The sequence below is a fragment of the Nycticebus coucang genome, chromosome 24 (genome assembly GCF_027406575.1).
Source record: "Nycticebus coucang isolate mNycCou1 chromosome 24, mNycCou1.pri, whole genome shotgun sequence".
In the NCBI taxonomy this organism is placed as follows: domain Eukaryota; kingdom Metazoa; phylum Chordata; class Mammalia; order Primates; family Lorisidae; genus Nycticebus; species Nycticebus coucang.
In genome coordinates, this window is record NC_069803.1 from 32783257 (window position 1) to 32804480 (window position 21224).

The window sequence follows — 21224 nt, forward strand, 5'->3', positions numbered from 1 at the left end:
CATGCCTTAAATTTAAGTCCTTTATCCATCTTGAATCAATTTTTGTGAGTGGGGAAAGGTGTGGGTCCAGTTTCAGTCTTTTACATGTAGACATCCAGTTCTCCCAACACCATTTATTGAATAGGGAGTCTTTCCCCCAAGGTATGTTCTTGTTTGGTTTATCAAAATTAGGTGGTTGTAACATGTTAGTTTCATTTCTTGGTTTTCAATTCTATTCCAAGTGTCTATGTCTCTGTTTTTGTGCCAGTACCATGCTGTCTTGAGCACTATGGCTTTGTAGTACAGACTAAAATCTGGTATGCTGATGCCCCCAGCTTTATTTTTGTTACAGAGAACTGCCTTAGCTATACGAGGTTTTTTCCGGTTCCATACAAAACGCAGAATCATTTTTTCCAAATCTTGAAAGTACGATGTTGGTATTTTGATGGAATGGCATTGAATAGGTAGATCGCTTTGGGAAGTATAGACATTTTAACAATGTTGATTCTTCCCATCCATGAGCATGGTATGTTCTTCCATTTGTTAATATCCTCTGCTATTTCCTTTCTTTCATAGTTTCATAGTTCATAGAGGATTTCATAGTTTTCTTTATAGAGGTCCTTCACCTCCTTCATTAGGTATACTCCTAGGTATTTAATTTTCTTTGAAACTATGGTGAAGGGAGTTGTGTCCTTAATTAGCTTCTCATCTTGACTATTATTGGTGTACTCAAAGGCTACTGACTTGTGGACATTGATTTTATATCCTGAAACATTACTGTATTTTTTGATGACTTCTAGGAGTCTTGTGGTTGAGTCTTTGGGGTTCTCTAAGTATAAGATCATGTTGTCAGCAAAGAGGGAGAGTTTGACCTCCTCTGCTCCCATTTGGATTCCCTTTATTTCCTTGTCTTGCCTAATTGTATTGGCTAGAACTTCCAGCACTACGTTGAATAGTAAAGGTGACAGAGGACAACCTTGTCTGGTTCCAGTTCTAAGAGGAAAAGCTTTCAGTTTTACTCCATTCAGTAAAATATTGGCTGTGGGTTTGTCATAGATAGCTTCAATCAGTTTTAGAAATGTGCCACCTATGCCTATACTCTTCAGTGTTCTAATTAGAAAAGGATGCTGGATTTTATCAAATGCTTTTTCTGCATCTATTGAGAGGATCATGTGATCTTTATTTTTGCCTCTGTTAATATGGTGGATAACGTTTATAGACTTGCGTATGTTAAACCAGCCTTGCATCCCTGGGATGAAGCCTACTTGATCATGATGAATGACTTTTTTGATGATAAGCTGTAATCTATTGGCTAGGATTTTGTTGAGAATTTTTGCATCTATATTCATGAGTGAGATTGGTCTGAAATTCTCCTTTTTGTTTGGGTCTTTTCCTGGTTTTGGTATCAGGGTTATGTTTGCTTCATAGAATGTGTTGGGGAAGATTCCTTCTTCCTCAATTTTTTGGAATAATTTCTGCAGTACAGGAATAAGCTCTTCCTTGAAGGTTTGATAGATTTCTGGAGTGAAGCCATCTGGACCAGGGCATTTTTTGGTTGGAAGATTTTTTATTTTTTCTTTGATCTCAGTGCTTGAAATTGGTCTGTGCAGGAGCTCTATTTCTTCCTGGCTGAGTCTAGGGAGAGGGTGTGATTCCAAATATTGATCCATTTCTTTCACATTGTCAAATTTCTGGGCATAGAGTTTCTGGTAGTATTCAGAGATGATCTCTTGTATCTCTGTTGGATCAGTTGTTATTTCCCCTTTATCATTTCTGATTGAGGTTACTAGAGATTTTACTTTTCTATTCCTCGTTAGTCTGGCCAATGGTTTATCTATTTTATTTATTTTTTCAAAAAACCAACTCCTTGTTTCATTAATTTTCTGAATGATTCTTTTGTTTTCAATTTCATTGATCTCTGATTTGATTTTGGGTATTTCTTTTCTTCTACCGAGTTTAGGCTTAGATTGTTCTTCTTTTTCCAATTCCATAAGATCTCTTGTGAGATTGTTGATGTGCTCTCTTTCTGTTTTTTGAATGTAGGCATCTAAAGCTATGAATTTTCCTCTCAAAACTGCTTTTGCAGTATCCCACAGGTTTTGGTAGCTTGTGTCTTCATTGTTGTTATGCTCAAGGAAGTTAATTATTTCCTGTTTTATTTCTTCCTGCACCCATCTGTTATTCAACAGAAGATTGTTTAATTTCCATGCCTTTGGGTGGGGTCGAGCATTTTTGTTAGAGTTGAGTTCCACCTTTAGTGCCTTATGGTCTGAGAAGATACAAGGTAAAATTTCAATTCTTTTGATTCTGTTGATATTTGTTTTGTGTCCCAGGATATGATCATTTTTGGAGAATGTTCCATGGGGTGATGAGAAGAATGTATATTCTTTATCTTTGGGACGGAGTGTTCTATATGCGTCTATCAAGCACAGTTGTTCTAGGGTCTCATTTAAGTCTCTTATATCCTTGTTTAATTTCTGTTTAGAGGATCTGTCCAGCTCTGTAAGAGGAGTGTTAAGGTCCCCTGTTATTATGGTATTATCAGATATCATATTGCTCAGACTGAGTAAGGTCTGTTTCAAGAATCTGGGAGCATTTAAATTGGGTGCATAGATATTTAGAATTGAAATGTCTTCTTGTTGTATTTTTCCCTTGACCAATATAAAGTGACCATCTTTGTCTTTTTTGACTTTAGTTGCTTTAAATCCACATGTATCTGAAAATAAGATTGCAACTCCTCTTTTCTTCTGAATTCCATTTGCCTGAAAAATTGTCTTCCAACCCTTGACTCGGAACTTTAATTTGTCTTTTGAAGCCAGGTGTGTTTCTTGCAGACAGCAAATGGATGGCTTGTGTTTTTTAATCCAGTCAATCAATCTATGTCTCTTCAGTGAGGAATTCAAGCCATTAATATTTATTGAGATAATTGATAAGTGTGGTAGTATTCGATTCGTCTTATTTGGTGAGAGTCCATTGCTTAGTTTTATCTTTTGCATCAGTGTGGAGGTTAGGTTCTGTCCTTTAATTTCTGAGATCTTACTTTGCTGCTGATCCATTGTGGTGGTCAGTGTGCAGAACAGGTTGAAGTATTTCCTGTAGAGCTGGTCTTGTTGTGGCGAATTTCCTCAATGTTTGTATATCCGTAAATGATTTGATTTCTCTGTCAATTTTGAAGCTTAGCTTAGCAGGGTACAGAATTCTGGGCTGGAAATTGTTCTGTTTAAGTAGATTAAAGGTAGATGACCATTTTCTTCTTGCTTGGAAAGTTTCATTAGAGAAGTCTGCGGTCACTCTGATGGATTTGCCCCTGTAGGTCAACTGGCGCTTACTCCTGGCAGCTTGCAGAATCTTTTCTTTTGTCTTGACTTTGGACAGGTTCATCACAATGTGTCTTGGAGAAGCTCGGTTAGAGTTGAGGCGACCCGGGGTCCGATATCCCTCTGAAAGCAGTGTGTCAGAATCTTTGGTGATATTTGGGAAATTTTCTTTTATAATATTCTCTAGTATGGCTTCCATTCCTCTGGGGCATTCTTCTTCCCCTTCTGGAATTCCTATAACTCGTATGTTGGAATGCTTCATAAAGTCCCATAATTCTGGCAGTGAACGTTCTGCTTTCTCTCTCTTCTTTTCTGCCTCTTTTACTATCTGAGTTATCTCAAAAACTTTGTCTTCTACCTCTGAAATTCTTTCTTCTGCATGGTCTAACCTGTTGCTGATACTTTCCATTGCATCTTTAAGTTCCCTGATTGACTGTTTCATTTCCTTCAGCTCTGCTATATCCTTTTTATATTCTTCATATCGTTCATCTCTTATTTGATTCTGTTTTTGAATTTCCTTTTGGTTATTTTCCACTTTATTAGCAGTTTCCTTCATTGTTTCCATCATTTCTTTCATTGTTTTCAACATGTGTATTCTAAATTCCCTTTCTGTCATTCCTAACATTTCTGTATAGGTGGAATCCTCTGCAGTAGCTACCTCATGGTCCCTTGGCGGGGTTGTTCTGGACTGGTTCTTCATGTTGCCTGGAGTTTTCTGCTGATTCTTCCTCATGAGTGATTTATTTTATCTGTTTCCTTGCCCTAATTTTCCTTTCACTTCCTCTTGCTCTTTAAGTTCTCGGTCTGTGGACGTTGTGGGCGGGTTTAGATGGATTGAACACACACAACCACTTGCCGGTTTTCCACTGTTTTAGTCCTCCTCTTGGGGTCCAGAAGTCTCTCGCTGACTCCCTGTATCCTCTCAGGGGTGATGATAGGCAGATCCCACCAGCCAGAGATGCCTGGAGTCCTATCTCCCCAGACTCACGGTGCCCAGATGCAAGGAAGCTGTTACTCGGCTGCCATCTTGCTCTGCCTCCGGAGCTGGGTAATTTCTAAACTCTCAAGCCTGTCCCAAACCTGCTAAATGAGATCTGCCTTTGTGTGAGAGTTGTAGGTGTCTCACGTGCAGGTTGAAGTTCAGGATGAGAGGGGAGAGATCCACCCTGGAGAGTCTGGGGTCAGCTCCAGAGATGCCAAGGATGGCACTCTGGGGGCCATGTCCCTGCACACACAGCTGTGCTTGGAGATGTGTTCCGACCCCCTGGGACCTGGAAAGGGACTGACTCATCATTGAAGGTATCACTGCCACCTGCATACGAAAAGCTTACGTGACTTTTATGTTTCCAGTTCAAAGCAGTAAGTGCTAGGCCAGCATGGCCGTCTTTAGAACAAGTCAGTAAGCAGCACTCTTCCTTAGCTGTCAAAGTTAGCTAGGTTGGCTGAGAAAGGGAGGTGAAAATAAAACACCTCCACAAGAGAGGCGACTTGAAGCACTGGGGAGGACAACAGCTGGGGAGGGCAGCAGGGGTTTCTGAGCCCCCAGTCCCGGCACCTGAAAGGCTGGGCTAGCACTTCCTTAGTGTCCATGTGTGTAAAATAGTCACCTTTCCTGAAGAAAACACAGACGCTCATGTTCACCATGGACTTTCTACTCCAGGAGGCTTGGGGGAATGAGCATTTACGTGCTAACAGGACACCACTGAGGAGATGATGTGGGTTCTTTAATTTGAGAAATAAACACATTCCACAGTACTGAGCAGTGGTATACTAGTAAACCAGCAGTCCAGAAAGGGAACAAAAACCACCCGGATTTGTAGCTTCTTCTGATTTACAGAGAGTAAATCTTCTCAGTCTTGCAGACGTCAAGCCACCAACAGCTTAACCACTGGCTCTCCAAATTGCTGAGCTCAGCAGTTGGTTCTCTTGACGCCAAGTGAGCCGGACATGCTGCAGGTGGAAACTGCTTCCTGCTCCTGCTAACGGTGACACCAGTGCCCTGCGCAGTGTGTGGAGTGCTGAGCTCACCCCACTCTGGCAACCACAGCAGGTGGTACCTCCTGGTCTCCTGACTGGCCTCGTGGTCAGCGACAAGCCCAGTGCCTCAGCTTTCTGCCCTGTGATGCTGATGTCCTGGGAAACCCACCTGCTCCTCTGTCACTTTAGTGGAGCACAGAGGTCTCTCCCAGGAGACCCAGCACCACCTCGTGGTAGGGCCATGTTGTCCAGGTTGTCACCTGCTCTGCTGGCACATGCTTCTGGGGATCTAGTCCTCCTAGCAGCTACCTGGCACAGCCACATGGTGCACCCTGTAAGAGAGAGGGTTGCCGTGTCATGGGATGGACTTCCACAGTGAGATATAGAAGCCAGCAAGTGATTTCTCCTTTGCTTTGTTCTGCTGAGCTTCATTACTAGTCCAAGAAATAGTGGCTCCCCACCTGGCCCCCTGAAGAAGTCCCGCAAATCCCACCTGCAGCCAGCCTGGTACGCACCCTGGACCTTGGGCTCTGGTCTCTTACCTTCCTTATCTTGCTTTCCTTCCCCACCAGTGCTGCTTCCTTGAGGCTTTATTTCCCAGGTAAGCATTGGTGAGAATGCTTTTGTCTCAGGCTCTGCTTTATAGGATCCAAAGTTAAGACTAGTCTCAATTCAAACTCAGGATGGTGTTATTGAGGGCATGAGTTGTGCCGACTGGCAGTCCTCCCCTTTCCCTGGTAAGGACAAAATGGATGTCACAGAGTGTGCCCTGCTCTGGCCAGGGTGTTCTGGGACCAAAGGGCCTGAGGGCTTTGTCCCCCAGCCCTGCCCTCCTTACTCCTCCGTCCCATGCCTTGGGGTAGCACCAAACCTTGGAACCCTGGAGAGTAGCAGTCCTTCTCTCCCCTGAGAGTCCCAGTGTGGTTGGAGAACTACCTATATGGGAGAGACTGTCTTTCTAAATGTGTGTTAATATCTTTTCAAAATGCTAGCTTAAAAAAATGTATATCAAGAAAAGAGTGTTCTCTATAATTCTGTCCAGAGAGAATCACCATTAATGGGTTATACACACTTCTCTACAACTGTTCTCTTAACAACATGCTTATTTATATTATATATATAATATAAAGTGACACGATGCTTTATGGTTTCAACTTCCCCGTGCGCAGCTGCAGACAGTGTTCTGGAGGGACATGCACACAGCCCTCGGCAGACGGTCTGTGGTGAGCGAGTGCACCGTAATTAACATGCAATTCATTTGCTCAATCCCTACAAGTAGGCCTTTTGCATGTCATTTCTCACTCTCACACCGTCTTGAAAACTTGCCCCAAACCAGAAGCCTTCGTGGGGCGAGCAGCTGGAGGTCCAGGGTCCCAGGCATGTGCCGGCTCCTGGCTGTCATGGCAGGCTGGCATCTGCATCTCCCAGGGGCAAAACCCTCCTTGAGGAGGTTTGGGGGGGACACATGTTTGCAAGCTTGCTCCCATTATCTGCCACAACCCAGGAATGTAATATGCATTTCTGTTTAGTTTTTGCATATTTGTCATTTTGCTATTATTGACAATTGGGACTCTAAGGTGACAGAGAGAAAAAGCCACAGTTACATTTGGATTAACAGAACAGAGGAATGAGCTGTCGTGTCCTCTCATGCTGTGATTGACCATAATCATGCCTTTACTCACTTCCCAGGGCTTTCCAGAGGGTATAAGCCTAAGCAAAGATGTCCTTAGAGAAACACAAATTATTTTAGTCACTATGGCTGCATAACAGACCACCCCAAGCCTTAGAAGTTTTAAATGATGACACTTATCTCCCTCTTGCGTCAGATCTCTGCTCCAGGGTGTCTGGGCCCCAGCAGGGCAGCCAGACTAGCTGGTTCTGTGGGCACACTGACCCCTTGCTCTCCCTGCACAGTCTCCAGCTTGGCAATGCCTGGCAGCCTGACACTCAGATGGTGGCCCCAGTTCCTTGAGGCATAAGGCCCAGGAGAAAAGAGTCTCAGCCTCAAAGCTGTGCAGTGAGTTCTGCCAGATCGTCACTGGAGTTGTTACCAAGGTTCCCTCAGGCTTGGGGGACATAGACACCCCTCCGTTAGAGGCAGTTCAACGTCATACTGTGAGGACAACATGGGGGATGGATGTAACTTGGTGCAGCCAGCCTTGGAAGTTCATCCTCCAGGCCATCACTTCATGAAGGTGACCATGGGGGTAGGGCAATCTGTATGCATGGGGATGAAGGTTGTTGGCTGAGAAGAGTGACCAGGAGCACTGAGCTGGCTGACAGTAGGGACTGTCCCAGGGAAGGCATCTCCCCAGAAGTGACCAGCCCACCTTTGCAAGGTGTCATGGAGGGTCTTTGGCCACCAGGCCCTGTCCGTATCAGGGCAGACTGGAACGGCCGGAGTCTCCAGTTGACAGATGACATGGATTTGAGCACCAGACAGCACCAGGCTGCTCGGGGTTCATCAGATCATTCAGAGCAGGAGCCTCACGAATGGCAAGGGACAAAGAAATCAGGTAGGGGTGGATTATCTACAAAAGCTGTGCACATGGCTTGGCACCTGTTGCATTGTGGTTACGGTGCCGGCCATATGCACCAAGGGTGGCTGGTTTGAACCCGGCCCATGCCAGCTAAAAAACAACAATGACAACTTCAACCAAAAAATAGCCAGGCATTGTGGTGGGTGTCTGTAGTCCCAGCTACTTGGGAAGCTGAGGCCAGAGAATCACTTATGCCCAGGAGTTTGAGGTTGCTGTGAGTTGTGGCACCACAGCACTCTACCCAGGGTGAGAGATTGAGAGTCTGTCTCAAAAAACAAACAAACAAAAAAGCTGTGTACAAATACAGCCTGATGGGGTCCAGAGTGTGTGGCTCTGAGCAGGGGCTGGGCCATGAATGGTGCACCCCAATCCAGCCCCCAGGGCAGGTGATCAGCAGTTAGGGGAGAGCGAATGGGGAATGACAGCATGTTTGGGCACTATTGGGTGGGGGCACTTGGCCTTGGCTCTGGTAGGCTCCCCTGAGTCCTCTGGACCCATGGAAATGGGGATGGGAAAGCGAAGAGCCAGGGGCTGGAGCAGCTGGCAGGGTGGGGTGCAGGTGTGGGAGAGAAGCTTCAGGTGGCTGAGACCCACAGCAAACAGAGGGGAGCAAAGAAGCTACAGTTTGAGGGTCCTGTGGAAGGAAGGGCTGTGCTGTGCTCATCCCACTACGGGGGTAGTCGGACAGGGTGTCCTCCCCACTGGGGCAGCACTCACCCTGGAGCTGGCCTGCTGGTCTGTGCACCTGCCCTCTCCACCGAAAACTGCCCATTGCAGCCCTGGGAACAGCAGCCTCATAAGACCCCAGGCAGGGTAGGAGTGTTTGCCGGAGAGCTGCCTCAAGATGTGTCCCCAGGCCCCCAAGGGTCCCCACAGATCCCCCCCACCACCTGCCTGGGCTCACTGCAGTGTCTTTGGACAACTCTGGGGCTGAGATTTTGTTCTGCCAGAGTGCTGGGATGGCTGAAGGGATACTGTCTTTGTACACAGCTTTTGTAGGTAGTTTTTGGTGATTTTTGGTTCAAACAGAACATGACTGCTGTTCACACTGATGTCAGGGAGGATCTGTGGCAGCAGAGTGAGCTGGGCAGTAATAGTTTGTGAGTGAAGCAAGTGACGGTGTGGGTAAGGAGCCTCTGACACCCACTCAGATGGTGGAGGGTGGCAGGAAAGGAGGGCAGGTGGGGTTAATGCAAGTGAGGTTCCAAGCGATTGGAGCAGAGCCAGGGCCCTGGAGTTGGGCAGACCCCCTGTACCTGCGGGAGGTTGGAGAGAGGCCCTTGCAGACCATGTCCCTGGTGGGACAAAGGAGATGTATGGATCCTTGATTAATTTAAATGTTCCCTAATTATCCTCAGACAGAGATTGTAGCATGTGTTGCCATGGAAACAGAGCTCTGGTGAGCAGGGAACCCCGTTCTTTCCCGTGAGTGCTGCTCGGCCGCACCCAGCTTGGGCAGAGTGCTGTGTGCCTGCAGCCGTGCTGTGTGTTCCCTGGCATTGCTTCCTCCTTGGACGTCCTGAGAGTGCCATGGTCAGTCAGCAACGGCAGACCATAGTAGCAGTAAATGGCCCGGTGGGCTTTGTAGCTGTTCCTAGCAGTAACACCAGGGGTGGCCCATGGGCCCTGTCTGGGCCATCTCATCTTCAGTGCAGCCAGGAGCAGCTTCAGCAAGTTAGAACACCCCAGTCAAACGTGCCCTGTCACACTGGGGACAGCCATGCGAGGCAGCTGCATCGGCTGCAGATGCGGCGAGGGCTTGCTGGGGACAGAGGGCCTGGTGCCCTCAGGAGAAGCGTCATAGGTGGGTCTGGGGCCCTTGCTCTCTACTGCTCCCATTCCCCTCAGTAAAGCAAGACAGGGTCATCTGGGCTTCCCTGCAGCTTTGTCAGACTTCTCCACTAGGCTTGGGAGAGCTGTTAGTCCCAGTCATGTTAGACACCACGGTGCACACATGGGCAGACATGTGTTCTGGGAGTGAGTTCTGCATGGTCTGGACCTGGTGTTTTACTGAAGTGCTGAGGCCTCCTGGGCTTGGAGTCTTTGTGTCTTAGAAACAGCCCCGAGCTCAGCTTCTCTCGCCTGAGGCATGTGCCGTTAGCTGGACATGAGCAAGTCTTGGGACCCAGCCCTTCCTCCTCTCCTGAAATTCCTTGCCTCCTTTTGCTCTGACAGGCAGATGGCCCTGCTGCTGCTGGCATGGTACTGTCTCCACTGAGGTGATGGGGGCAAAGCACTCCCAAATATTCAAAGTCTCAAATGGGGAAGTGGGTTGCCTATTCTTTGAAGAGTCCAAAGTGTGAGTTCCTGGCGGTCATGTAACTTTCCCCCACCCCAGACCCCTCCTGGAAGCCCTCCTCCTGGCACTCCTGTGTCCCCTCTGTCCCTACCTGGATCTTGCCTGTGGAAGGGGGAAGAGGTGGATGAGACATGTCCTTCTTGGCTTCCCCAAGAAAATTTCACTGTCCTTCCTCTTGGAAGTAAACCCTGGTCCCCTCTGAGCTCTAGCACATCATTTGCTCTCTGAGAACCTTGTCATTCTCCCTGAGCTGTCAGTGATTCAGGGTGATCTCTCTCCCGACATGGCACTCAGCTATGTGGACACCCCAGCCTACCATGTGGTGCCCACCTGCTCAGCAAATGCAAGGGCCACCGGCCTACAGGGCACAGCATCTAGTCAACGAGGCCCTGGCCCTAGCTGGAGATGTGCAGGAGGGGATGAGGGTTCACGGTCTCAGCTGATCTTGGAGGGCTGGTGCTGCCCAGGCTGGTCAAGCCTCCAGGCTCTGGCCCCTGACTGGGGCACTTGCAGGGTCCCTCTGTGGCCGGTTGCCTTGTCTCTGCCTTGGGGGCTACTCAGAGCCCTTCTGAAATGCTTTTCCTCAAAACATTCAATTGCACAGCCCTATGGCAACTACCTCCTTCTGCCTTGGCTGTCATTCATGTTGTTCTATCATGTATGACATAATTCATACCTCATGGTGCACACACACTCACTCACGTACCCTTCCATCCATCCCTTTCCTCTCTGGTGGAATCTGCCCGTGCGGGGTCTGAGCCCTGGTGCAGTCCCGTCTGCTGACTGAATCACTGCAAGAATGAGTGAATGGATGAACCCACTTGCTGAGAATCTGTGTGTCTGAATCATGCAGCTGACATTCAGCGATCTCAGATGTATTTAACCCACCACTTACTATACTTGCTGTAACTTTCCCCCTATTTGACTCGAGTATAATCCAGAGGAAAAATAAAGATGCTGGCCATTGAGTTGTCCTCTGAAGCGAACTATGGCACAACCAGCAGTGCACCATTTCTGAGTGTGTCACCTCTCAGCCCAGCAGCAGCTTGTGGAAGTGGATCAAGCTGGTTGTGCAAGGAATTTTTATGAAAACCAAAAGGAGTAGAAACAGAAGGAAGAGTAAGCAAGGCAGTGGTGAGAGGTGGAGTCCTAATGAAGACTGCTCTGCTAGACGCTGCCCTGGAGTACTTGAGTGACTCAGGCACCTTCAGGGACTCACGAAGCAGCAGCCTGCCCTGAGAGCTGGTGAAGTCACAGCCAGTGGGGTGGGCAGGGAGGGAAGGAGGAAGCTGCTTGGGGACAGCATGGATTTATAGCCCTCTCTCCAAAGGAAGCCTGGCAGGGGATCAAAAAGAACATTATCTTCTCAACTGCTTCATTTCCTTAAATTTATGGTGGCAATAACTCCTCAGGCTACAGGTATGGTAGCCAGCGAAGTCAGCAGGTGGAGGCTAAGCACAAAGACTTCTGGGTGGGTGGGGGGGTCACATCTCTCAGGACAGCTGGGACATGAGCAGTGGGCTATGTCCCTGGAGCCAGGACCCCAGAGCCTTGGGACTTGAGCACTTCTGGCAGTTTCCAAACCTGGTCACTCATTAGGATCACCCTGGGGCTATAAAAGTACAGATCCCTGGCACCAGCCCTGGAGTTGCCAATTCATAAACACAAGACAGGACCTAGGACACTGCATTCCGTGATCTGTCTATAAGCCTAGCAGTCCCGCCCCCCATGCTTTGGACCACTTTGGCCTCAGGTAATGGAGGAGCACACACCACCCACGTGGAGGCCACTGCGAGGTGACACAGCAAAGGGAAGGAGGAGTCCCACCACTGCGGGCATGGCTTCCCTCCCGACCACCCTGGGAAGGCCTCCCTGTGCCCCGAGACATCCACAGGGGTCTGACTGTGGTTCTCAAGCCTCACCCCTCCTCCTGTGCACTTATACTTCCCAGAGACAGCATGAGTTCAGGACTTTGTGTGGCTTCAGTGGGAGTTTACAGGCAGGGCTTCCACTGCCTACTGAGGAGAGCTGGAGGGTCTTGAAGAGATGAGAAATACAAGCAGGGCTGTGGGGTCAGATCTCACAGGCTGACAAGACGACCCTGGGCATGCCCACAAGTGCCTCTGACTGGGAGCAGGGGGAGGGAGGTGGCTCCTTGGGCTGCCCACCTCTGAAGGCCACAAGCAAGGACCTAGGGGCCAGTGATTTATTTGTGAAGGTGAAGGAGGAAGCATGGTGGGGGATGGAGAAGTGAGATGGGGCAGGGGAAGAAGCCAGCAGAGCCTTCCCAGCTGGCCTGCCCTCCACCAGAGGTGGGGGGACTCCTTCAGCCTGAGGAAATGTGAGCAGGGACTGCTACCTCTGGTGTCAACATCGCTGACCTGCACTTGAAGAAGTCTTGTTATCGGAGAATGAAATGGTTTAACATGGTGTTTGGTTTTCTGGTTTAATCTCATCAGTAACTCCATGAAAACGTGAGTGAAGAAGCCATTCCTGCCCTCCCCCATCAGCGTCACAGTCCCAAGCCTTCCTGAGGCTGCCACGGCAGAGCACCCAGGTGGCCGCCAGAGCCCTCGTCAGAGGATCAACCTCTTTCTGGCTCCTTTGCTGTGTCTTCACTGCACAAGAAAACCAAATACAATGCTTTTCTCGGGGACACACACTGCTGATGAATCTGCTACTTTCTGCTTCACTTGCATTGAGGATACTTCTCTCTTTCTTGAAGATTAAGGGAAGTTTGTTACAGCCATATCACAAGGCAAAGCACTTCCAAGGAGATTTTCTCTTTCAATTTCTTATGCAAAGTATGTGCTAAGTGAAGCAGGTGTCTTCCAGACCCTGAGATTTCAAAAAAACACTGATGGGGGTGGCGCCTGTGGCTCAAAGCAGTATGGTGCCGGCCCCCCCATCCCCCCCCCCATGCCGGAGGTGGCGGGTTCAAACCCAGCCCCAGCCAAAAACTGCAAAAACAAACAAAAAAAAAAAAAACAAAAACCAAAAAACCCCTCAACCAACCAACCAAACAAAAAAACACTGATGGGTCTGCTTTCAAGGCCAGAGTATGTCAATGGCTGGACTTCCTCCTCTGAGCTTTTGAACTGGTTTCTTTTTAAATTTGCAATTAAATTTTCAGATGCACATAGAGTAGCCTCTAGGTTTCTGTTCCTTTGTGAGAAGGGAAACTTCCCTGTCTGCTGAGAAGAATCTCCATTTGGCATCTCTGAGCCTTGGTTTTCTTACTTGTAAATTAAAAAACAAAACAAAACAAAACAAAATAATGCCCCTCTGACTACTTCACAAGGGCATTTCTTGAGACGATCAAATCTAATCAGATTTAAATAGACATAGATAACACTGTTTCTCAAATAACTAATGCTGAGAATAAACAACGTATAAAATTAAAAAATCTTCTCCAAAAAAATGTGCAGTACCGAGGGATCACAATGGGGCTGAATTAGTGTTAATCATAATGACCCAATGGCTGTGACTGTCATTCCAATCCCCTGTGTCACCTCACTTAGTCCTCAGAGCACATCTGTGCCAGGCAACAAGCCCCCTACTATAGAGAGGAGGAAAGCGAGGCTTGGAGACATTCAGGCCCTTGAGAATTAGCCAGCGGCACCCTCAGCCTGGATCGGGCAGCTTCATTATGCTGAAAGTAAAAGGCACACAGACAGCAAGCCCCCCAGCACAGGGGCCTTCTTAATATTTTAGTCCTCAAACCCAGCAGACACTGAATCTTTGCCTAAAAAATGATGATCCACATCCTACATACCAGCAATATGTGTGATGCATACAGGTTTATGAGCGACCAGGAGCACTCGGCTCTAGGAGTGGGCACTGCTGGCACCTAGGCACCCTCGGGGGGCTGTCTCCACTCCTCCCTCCCAGGGAAGACCTTGGTCCTTCAGATCATTATCTGGTCACCTGTCTGCTTCCTTACAGTTTAGCTCTCCTTCCCTTGAACCAGATCTGGATGGATCACAACATGCATCTTCTGTGACTATGTTTGGAGGTGCATGCAGGGGATGTCCACTTGCTTTCAGCACCCAAGGCCACTCCGAGCAGTGGGAAGGGGTTTTCTAGTCCTGTGTGGGTGAACTGTTTGGGGGCCAGGTGGGCTAGCCTGCAGTTGCTTATGAGTTCTGGGCATACCTGTCACCTCTAGGAGTTCTGGCTTCCTAACCACTCACATCTCCAGACCTCACAGGTGGGGAAGACCTAGTTGGGACTCTCAGGGCAGCAGTTCTCAGAGGAGAGGGACAAGGGAGCCAGAAACAGGCTGTCAGGACCCAGAGCAAGCTCTGTGCTCTCTGAACCCAAGGAGGGAGGCTGTGCCAGGTGGGGAGGGCAGGCTGTGCTATGCCCTGTTGCTGCCAGTCTGCTCTAGGTAGGGGGCTGTGGCTCCAACCCTGAGGGAGGTCAGTGGCCTCAGTGGCTGCTGTCTAAGCAGAACCTCTGTGTCTTGGATGAAGGCTGTGGTAACAGTAGCTGAACAGATGTCACTGGCTTTACCATCAGGTAGTAGGTTCAGGTGGGCTTCCTTGTTCTGAAACCTGCCTGCTGGGTATTTCTGGCAGTTCCCCAGAGGCATGGCCATGTGCTGAGAGCCAACACTACACTTTTCAGGGCTTTTTTTTTTTTTTTTTGCAGTTTTTGGCCAGGGCCAGCCAGACTTAAACCCTCCACCACTGGTATATGGGGCTGGCGCCCTACTCCTTGAGCCATAGGCACCGCCCTTTTCGGGGCTCTTCTCTGACCCCACCTGGTGGTTCCCTGTCTCTAGCTGGGCATCTTCTCTTGGCTCTGAGGCCTTGTGTCCCGGTGGACCCCCCCAAGTCCCACTGCCTTGAGATGCACTAGTTATCAAGCGTCTCCTTTACCCATGAAAAGATCCCAGCTCAGGGGATTCCATGTGGGCCCCTTGTCTTTCAGGTCCCAGGTGTGGCTGGGCTGAAGGCAGGAGGGGTGGGATGTGAGTCATCTGCAGCCAGGGAGTGCCTCTGCCTGCAGGGTCCTGGAGAGTGTCCCCAGGCTCAGCTGCCACAGCCACATTTGGGAGTCCTGGAGGGTGTCCCCCCAGCTCAGCTGACATAGTCACATCTGGGTTTTGCACAGACACCATCTGGGCTCCCCAAAGCCACAGGGAGAAGGAGTTCTGGATGCTGAACACCCCCTGGGCAGCTCTCACCCTTGTGGGTCAAGTAGAGTTGGTCAACTAGAGTGGACCTGCAAGCCCGGGAATGGGGCCTCAGAAGAACCAACCTGCTGACACCTGATCTTGGAATTCTAGGCTGTAGAACAGCGAGAAGTAGTTTCTATTGTTAAGCCACCAGTCTGTGCTATTTGTCATTTGCCCCTGAGCAAACACACACAAGCAAGAACCCAGGAGAACAGGCACACCCTCTAGACACTTGCTTTTGGCCTTGCATGACAGTTGTGGGTGCTGTCTCACTCCCCAGCACATCCTCCCCCTCTGTGTACCCTCATCCCCTGTGGGCACGTTATGGCCTGTGGTGGACCAGCTGTGTCATTCAGAGCCTCACAGAGCACCTGTTTTCAATCTTTTCAGGCAGACTTCATGCCAGGTGTTGAATTCTCCTAAGTGCAACCTGGGTTCATTCTGCATCCCCCAGAGCAAGGGGCTTCTGCCAAAGGGATAGTCACCACCCAGCTTGGAGCTTAGACCCACTATGGCAGCCCCTTGCAAGGCAGGGATGCTGTCGTGACACGGGGGAGTGGTACCTGATGGCCAGGGGTGACACAGTGCTAACCCTGAACACGGGGTGAGGGGAGGCGGGCAGAAGGCTCTCAGTCTGGGACCTGCACGTCTGTGGCTCTCAGTTGTGGCATCCGAACATAGTGTGGTGACTGTAGATGCACGCATTGCTTCTCTGTCCCATGGAGACTCTGCAGGTGTGGCCATGGGGACTTGTGTGGGTCTGGGGCTTCCACTGAACACAGGGACCAGAGACAGCTGTCAACTGTGCCTGGGAGGACCAAGTGCTAGCCTTAGGCTAGTGGGAGAAGCAGCCTCACAATACACTTTGGGGAGGGAGAGAGGGGCAGTATCCCCCCAGAGGAGCCAGGCCAAGACCCAGCCTCCCTGCACACAGCTGTCCTCTGCTTTACCCAAGGGATGTTCAAAAATGAACCAATTGCATCAGCAACAAGAGCTGGAAGAAAGAACTTCTGACTTTCCTGCTGTAGTAGACGCCCATGTCACCTTCCACTCAAGCAATCGTAGGTCCCATCAAGGCCTAAACTGCTCCTTTCACTGCTTTCTGGGCCTGCAAAACCCAGGCCAGCCCCACTAACTACTTCTACTGAGGCCCCACCTGCTGCCTGGCCCCAATTGCCCTCCCATCTTGCCTTCCCTGGTCAAGGTGGGCAAGGCCTCAGAGGACCAGGATGTTCCCCACCTGTGTTGGTCCACAACCTCACTGAGTGGGGCTCTGTTGCCAGCTGCCTGTTCCCTGGTGTGGGGCAGCCATGCCTGTCCTTGTCTGGAACCCCAGCCCACACTCCTGCAGCACAGCGGGGCCACCCCCACTATTCCACAGCCTCTAGGCATAAAGACAAGTCCAGAAGCTCCCTACCCTTCTGCTCTTGCCCCACAGAGTCTCTGGCCCCATCCCTTGGGCTGCCGAGTTGACATGTCCCTTGCTCCATGTGGGTATTGTCTGTCAGCCCTGTGTGTGTGTAGCTTGGCATCACCACTGCTTTCCAAAGTGAGCAGAGCCTCAGCTGAGTGTGGGCAGCTGGGAAGGCAGGGAGGAGACTTCAAGAGGTCTTAGGGGTGGGGGAATTGCAGCCACAGCCTCATATCACTTCTGACACACCTGCCACTGCCATTAACTCCACACACAGGCAGGAAGTGGTCCCTGACAGGGCAGGGATGGCCGTGTTCTCTGAGAGATTGGCCTCTATTCAGGTTCTGAACTGTCACTCAATAGCTTATCGGCAAATTGGGTCAATGTATGTCAACACCAACGGCAACTAACGTGGGTGGACTTGGAGCGGGAGAAGCACACAACTCCCCTTGTAAGGGCTGGCATGTCAGCCTGTCTACCAGGGGCCTCAAGAAGACACTATGAAATCTTAGGACAGGCCCTGAAACTTGGGCCTGGGCTCTGGAAAGGCAGCTCTGGCCATGGCCTCAGCTTCAGGGGCCACCAACCAGTATCCAGGGGGTGGGGGCGGTGAATGGCAAATGGCAAGATTGCCCCATGGACATAACATCCAGAGGCAGCTTGGAAAGTGACATGGCGTCCAGCACCTGCAAAGGACAGGGCTGCTGGCTGGAGGGATGACCAGCCCTGGGGAGGCTGGTCACACTGTCGAGGGCTGAGTCCCTAGTAAGCAGTATCATTAGTGAGCTGTGTCCCTAATGAGCTGTGTGCCTAGTGAACCCTGTTCCCAGTGAGCCCTGTCCCTAGTGAGAAGTGTCCCTAATGAGAAGTGTCTCTAGTGAGAAGTGTCCCTAGTGAGCCATGTCCCTAGTGAGAAGTGTCCTTAGTAAACTGTGTGCCTAGAGAGCCCTGTTGCTAGTTAGCCATGTCCCTAGTGAGTCATGTCTCTCGTGAGACATGTCCTTAGTGATCTATGCCCCTAGAGAGCCCTGTCTCTAGTGAGCCAAGTCCCTAATGAGTCCTGTAGCCCATCTCTTGCAACCTGGGCAGCTGCTGACTCTACAAGGAATGGCCAGTATGTACCCTCCACAGGACAAACTATAGCTCCTTGTGACTAGTGGGCTACCCAGCAAGTGGGGACACCTGGTCAAGAAAGGTGGGACATTTGCTAATAATGGGGCCCCTGATGAGGTGAGGAACCCAGGTGAGGTGGGGACACCTGGTGAGAGGGGGCACCTATGAGGTGGGGACCCTGTGAGGTGGGGGTGCCTGCTGGAGTCAGGAACACCTCCCAAGTGTAGCTGGAGCAGTGAAGACTCTTGAGCAGGGTGGTAAGAGGTCCACAGGACATCCCTGCGGATGTGGGAGGGAACCATATGCAGGGGCTGAGATACATCCTAAGCACCTTTTCAAGGTTCCTTTTCCATGGAAATAGTGAGGTTCTTCAGGGGTCGGAGCAGGAAAGGGAGCCATGCCCTGTGCGGAGCTGTGTGTGGCGGCTGTGCTTGGCTGATGGTGGGCCTCACAATAGTGATGACTCTTGGACAGTGGCTCTGCTGCACCATTGCCATCATCACCAACAGCCAACCACTGCCCCCACGAATAAGGACAAGGCAGTGGCAGGAGTCTTGGCACAGCTGATCACAGTGCCAGCCTTAAGAAGGATTCAGCTGAGCTCAGGAAAGTGCAGAGAGAGCTGAAGCCTGGGAAACTGACACTCTTGCATCAAGAAAGGCTTGGTCCAGCAGGAGGACAGGTGCTTGCACAGAGGCCCTGGCTTAGGGAGACCAGGACAGTGCTGATGGAGCTGGGGGTGAGGACATACAGATTGATTCTACCTCCTCACCAGATCTGGAGGCATGGACCACTTCAGCACAGACACAAAGAAGCCCATTTTTCACAGTGGCTCATGATGAATAAACCCTGAGGCTGGGCTGAAAGGTGGGGAGACACAGATTAGCTATGGTCACCCTGCCAGGGGACCTCCACCTGCCCATGCCAGGCACCGAGCAATGCCCAGCAGGTCCAGGAAACTGGCCTTGCTCATTATGCAATCCTGCAGTGAGGCTCAGAAAGGCATGGACATTGATCCAAGATCACACAGCTAGAAAATGGCACAACTGGATTCAGATCCATGCTTTCTACAGCCAGGGGATTCCGATTCTTACAGGGATGCTGGGCTTCCATATATGCTTCTGAGGGATAAGGCCTGAGAATACATTTTGGACCATCCACTAGAGACAAACACTGGATGGATGGTGCATCTGACAAGGGAGACAGTGCTCATAATTCTCACACTCTTAGATACTCAAGGTCAAGGGGGAGAGCAGCAGGTGAGGACCCCAAACCTGTGGTCCTTATTCCAGGGTGGTGGCCCCAGCCTCTGCTACGCACTGCACTCACCAGGCTGCCTCCCTGACCAACCCAATCAGGATTTCTGGGCTGAGATGCAGGTGTCAGGAATTGAGTGCTGGGAGAAATCCCTGTGCTGGACAGAGGGTTTCTGTGTCCACTGAGGGGTGGAGACAATGACATTTACTGACTGTGTACGGGAGGGAAGAGGGCACTGTGGCTCTCCCTGAGGTCTCCTGCTGTTTCAGCAGCACAGACTGGTGGCTCTGCAGTTACTGACACACGTATAAAGAAGTAGCAACCAAAACCCAGCGCTGGCTGTTAATCAGAAAGAAGAGTCTTAAGCAAAAAACTAAAAGATAATTTTTGTTAAGTAATGAACACTCGTAAAACAGCAATGAAATGCTATTAAAATGCCTGTGATTACTTATTCCTCAGCGTTTGTCTGATAATTTAAGCAGCAGGAAGCAAGAGTTGCACTTAAAAAAATGACAAGAAAATAGCTATTCATTTAGTGGACAGAGTAAGGCCCATCTCGTTTCTGGGATCACTTATGTCACTGCTTGTGACCAGGTGTGCATCCACTGCGGCAGTTCTTTTGCAGCACGCTCATTTCTTTACACTGAGGGATGCCCACAGCACCACTGCCTGGGGTTTCTGGAGCAACTGGGGGCTTGTCCTTGAGGAGTCTTGCAGGAGGCTGGGCCTGCCACCCTGTCCTAGATCAGCAAGGTCCCAGAACCGTGTACTGCTGCGGGTGAGCTGCTGGGTGTGGGCATGTCCTGGGGGAGGCTGGCACTGTAGGCTGGGCGGCATGTGGGGTGCAGGCAGGTCCCATCCCAGGCTGGCTCTCAGGTTGGGCCCATTGGCAGGCCAGGGCAGCTGGGGTCTGGCCAGCAGTGGGCTGTCACCTCCTCCTCAGCCCTGTTCTCTTCTTACAGGGAAGGTGCGTGGACCGGGAGGACACGAAGGACTCAAGCAGGGCCACGACCAGAGGAGTGATGTGTCCCCTTTCCTCTGCCGATTGCACCATATTCCATAAAAATAAAAGCTATTTTTGCTGTTTGTATATTGCTAATGTGGTGGCACTGGGGAGAGAGCTGCGTCATCTTTAACCCACCAGATTCCATCCAGAGACAGCCTTGAGGGTCAAGATCTTTGGAGCTTCCCTTTGGAAGGACTAGCAGTGCCCATCTGTCTGGAGCTCTACACAGTGCTGTGAAAATGAAATTAACAGGTAAAAACAAAAGAGACTGGCAGAAGATCCCAGGGCTTCCTGGCATTGCTCAGCAATGGTCTGTAGAATGAGCATCATGCAGCATCTGCCCAGCTAGCCCCATGGCCTCCGCCCCACAGACCCAGCTGTGCCTCTGTCCTGTGCCTGTAGGAAGCTCACAGGTGGTTGTTCTTGGAGAGGTAGGCGATGAGGGCCACGGCCACACCCACATAGACGCCAGTCCCGATGGTGATGGACAGCACGGCCAGGAACAGGGCCCGCCGGGAGCTGGTGCTGGCCTGGTGCAAGTCCCCCTTGGCCATGGCTTTGTTAGTCTGCAGAGTTGGAGAAGAGAAAGGGAGCCAGGGTGAGCAAGTGGGAAGGAGCAGGGTGTGGAGGGCTTGTTTGTGTTTCTGGTTCCAGAAAGAGAACTCACCAGGGCTAAAGGCGAAGCTGCACATGTCCCTAGCTGCTGCTGTGGACATGACGGCAAGGAAGAAGTGTGGGCAGGGCCCTGGCTACTTCCTCACAGGCAAGGCTGGGAGTTGCCACTTGAGTCCCACCAGGGTAGGGGCTGGGGTCTCCAGCACCCGTGTTTGAGGGACAGGCTATATCTCCTGCACTGCTCTTTCTGGCCAAAAACAGTGCTTTGTTTATTAGAACACCTAACTTTCTAAAGCATGTCCACTTACCTTATTTCATTTAAAGCATGTCCACTTCTTATTTCTTACTGGCTGGCAGGTGTGAGGGAGGAAATGACAGCTCTCCTTTCCCAGAGAGAATACTATGGGCTAGGATCTCTGGAGCCCACCAAGCACAGAGACGCCACCTCCAGCTGGCCGGTCCTCCCCTGACCAGGGCCTCATTCAGTGCCTGACCATGACCCCCGTCTGCCCCTTCCATCACCAGTGA

At 50.3% G+C, this 21224-nt stretch overlaps 1 protein-coding gene across 4 annotated transcripts in view; it reads right to left on the bottom strand.

Moving 5' to 3' along the window:
- Nucleotides 1–19455: 19455 nt before the first annotated feature.
- The window catches only part of SYNDIG1 (synapse differentiation inducing 1), a 128001-nt gene continuing 126232 nt past the window's right edge, over nt 19456–21224 (bottom strand). For all 4 annotated transcript variants that reach the window (XM_053578811.1, XM_053578810.1, XM_053578813.1 and 1 more), the window contains exon 4: nt 19456–20647. In XM_053578811.1, the coding sequence (XP_053434786.1) occupies nt 20489–20647 (159 nt within the window). In that variant the 3' untranslated portion in view covers nt 19456–20488. The remainder of the gene's footprint in view (nt 20648–21224) is intronic.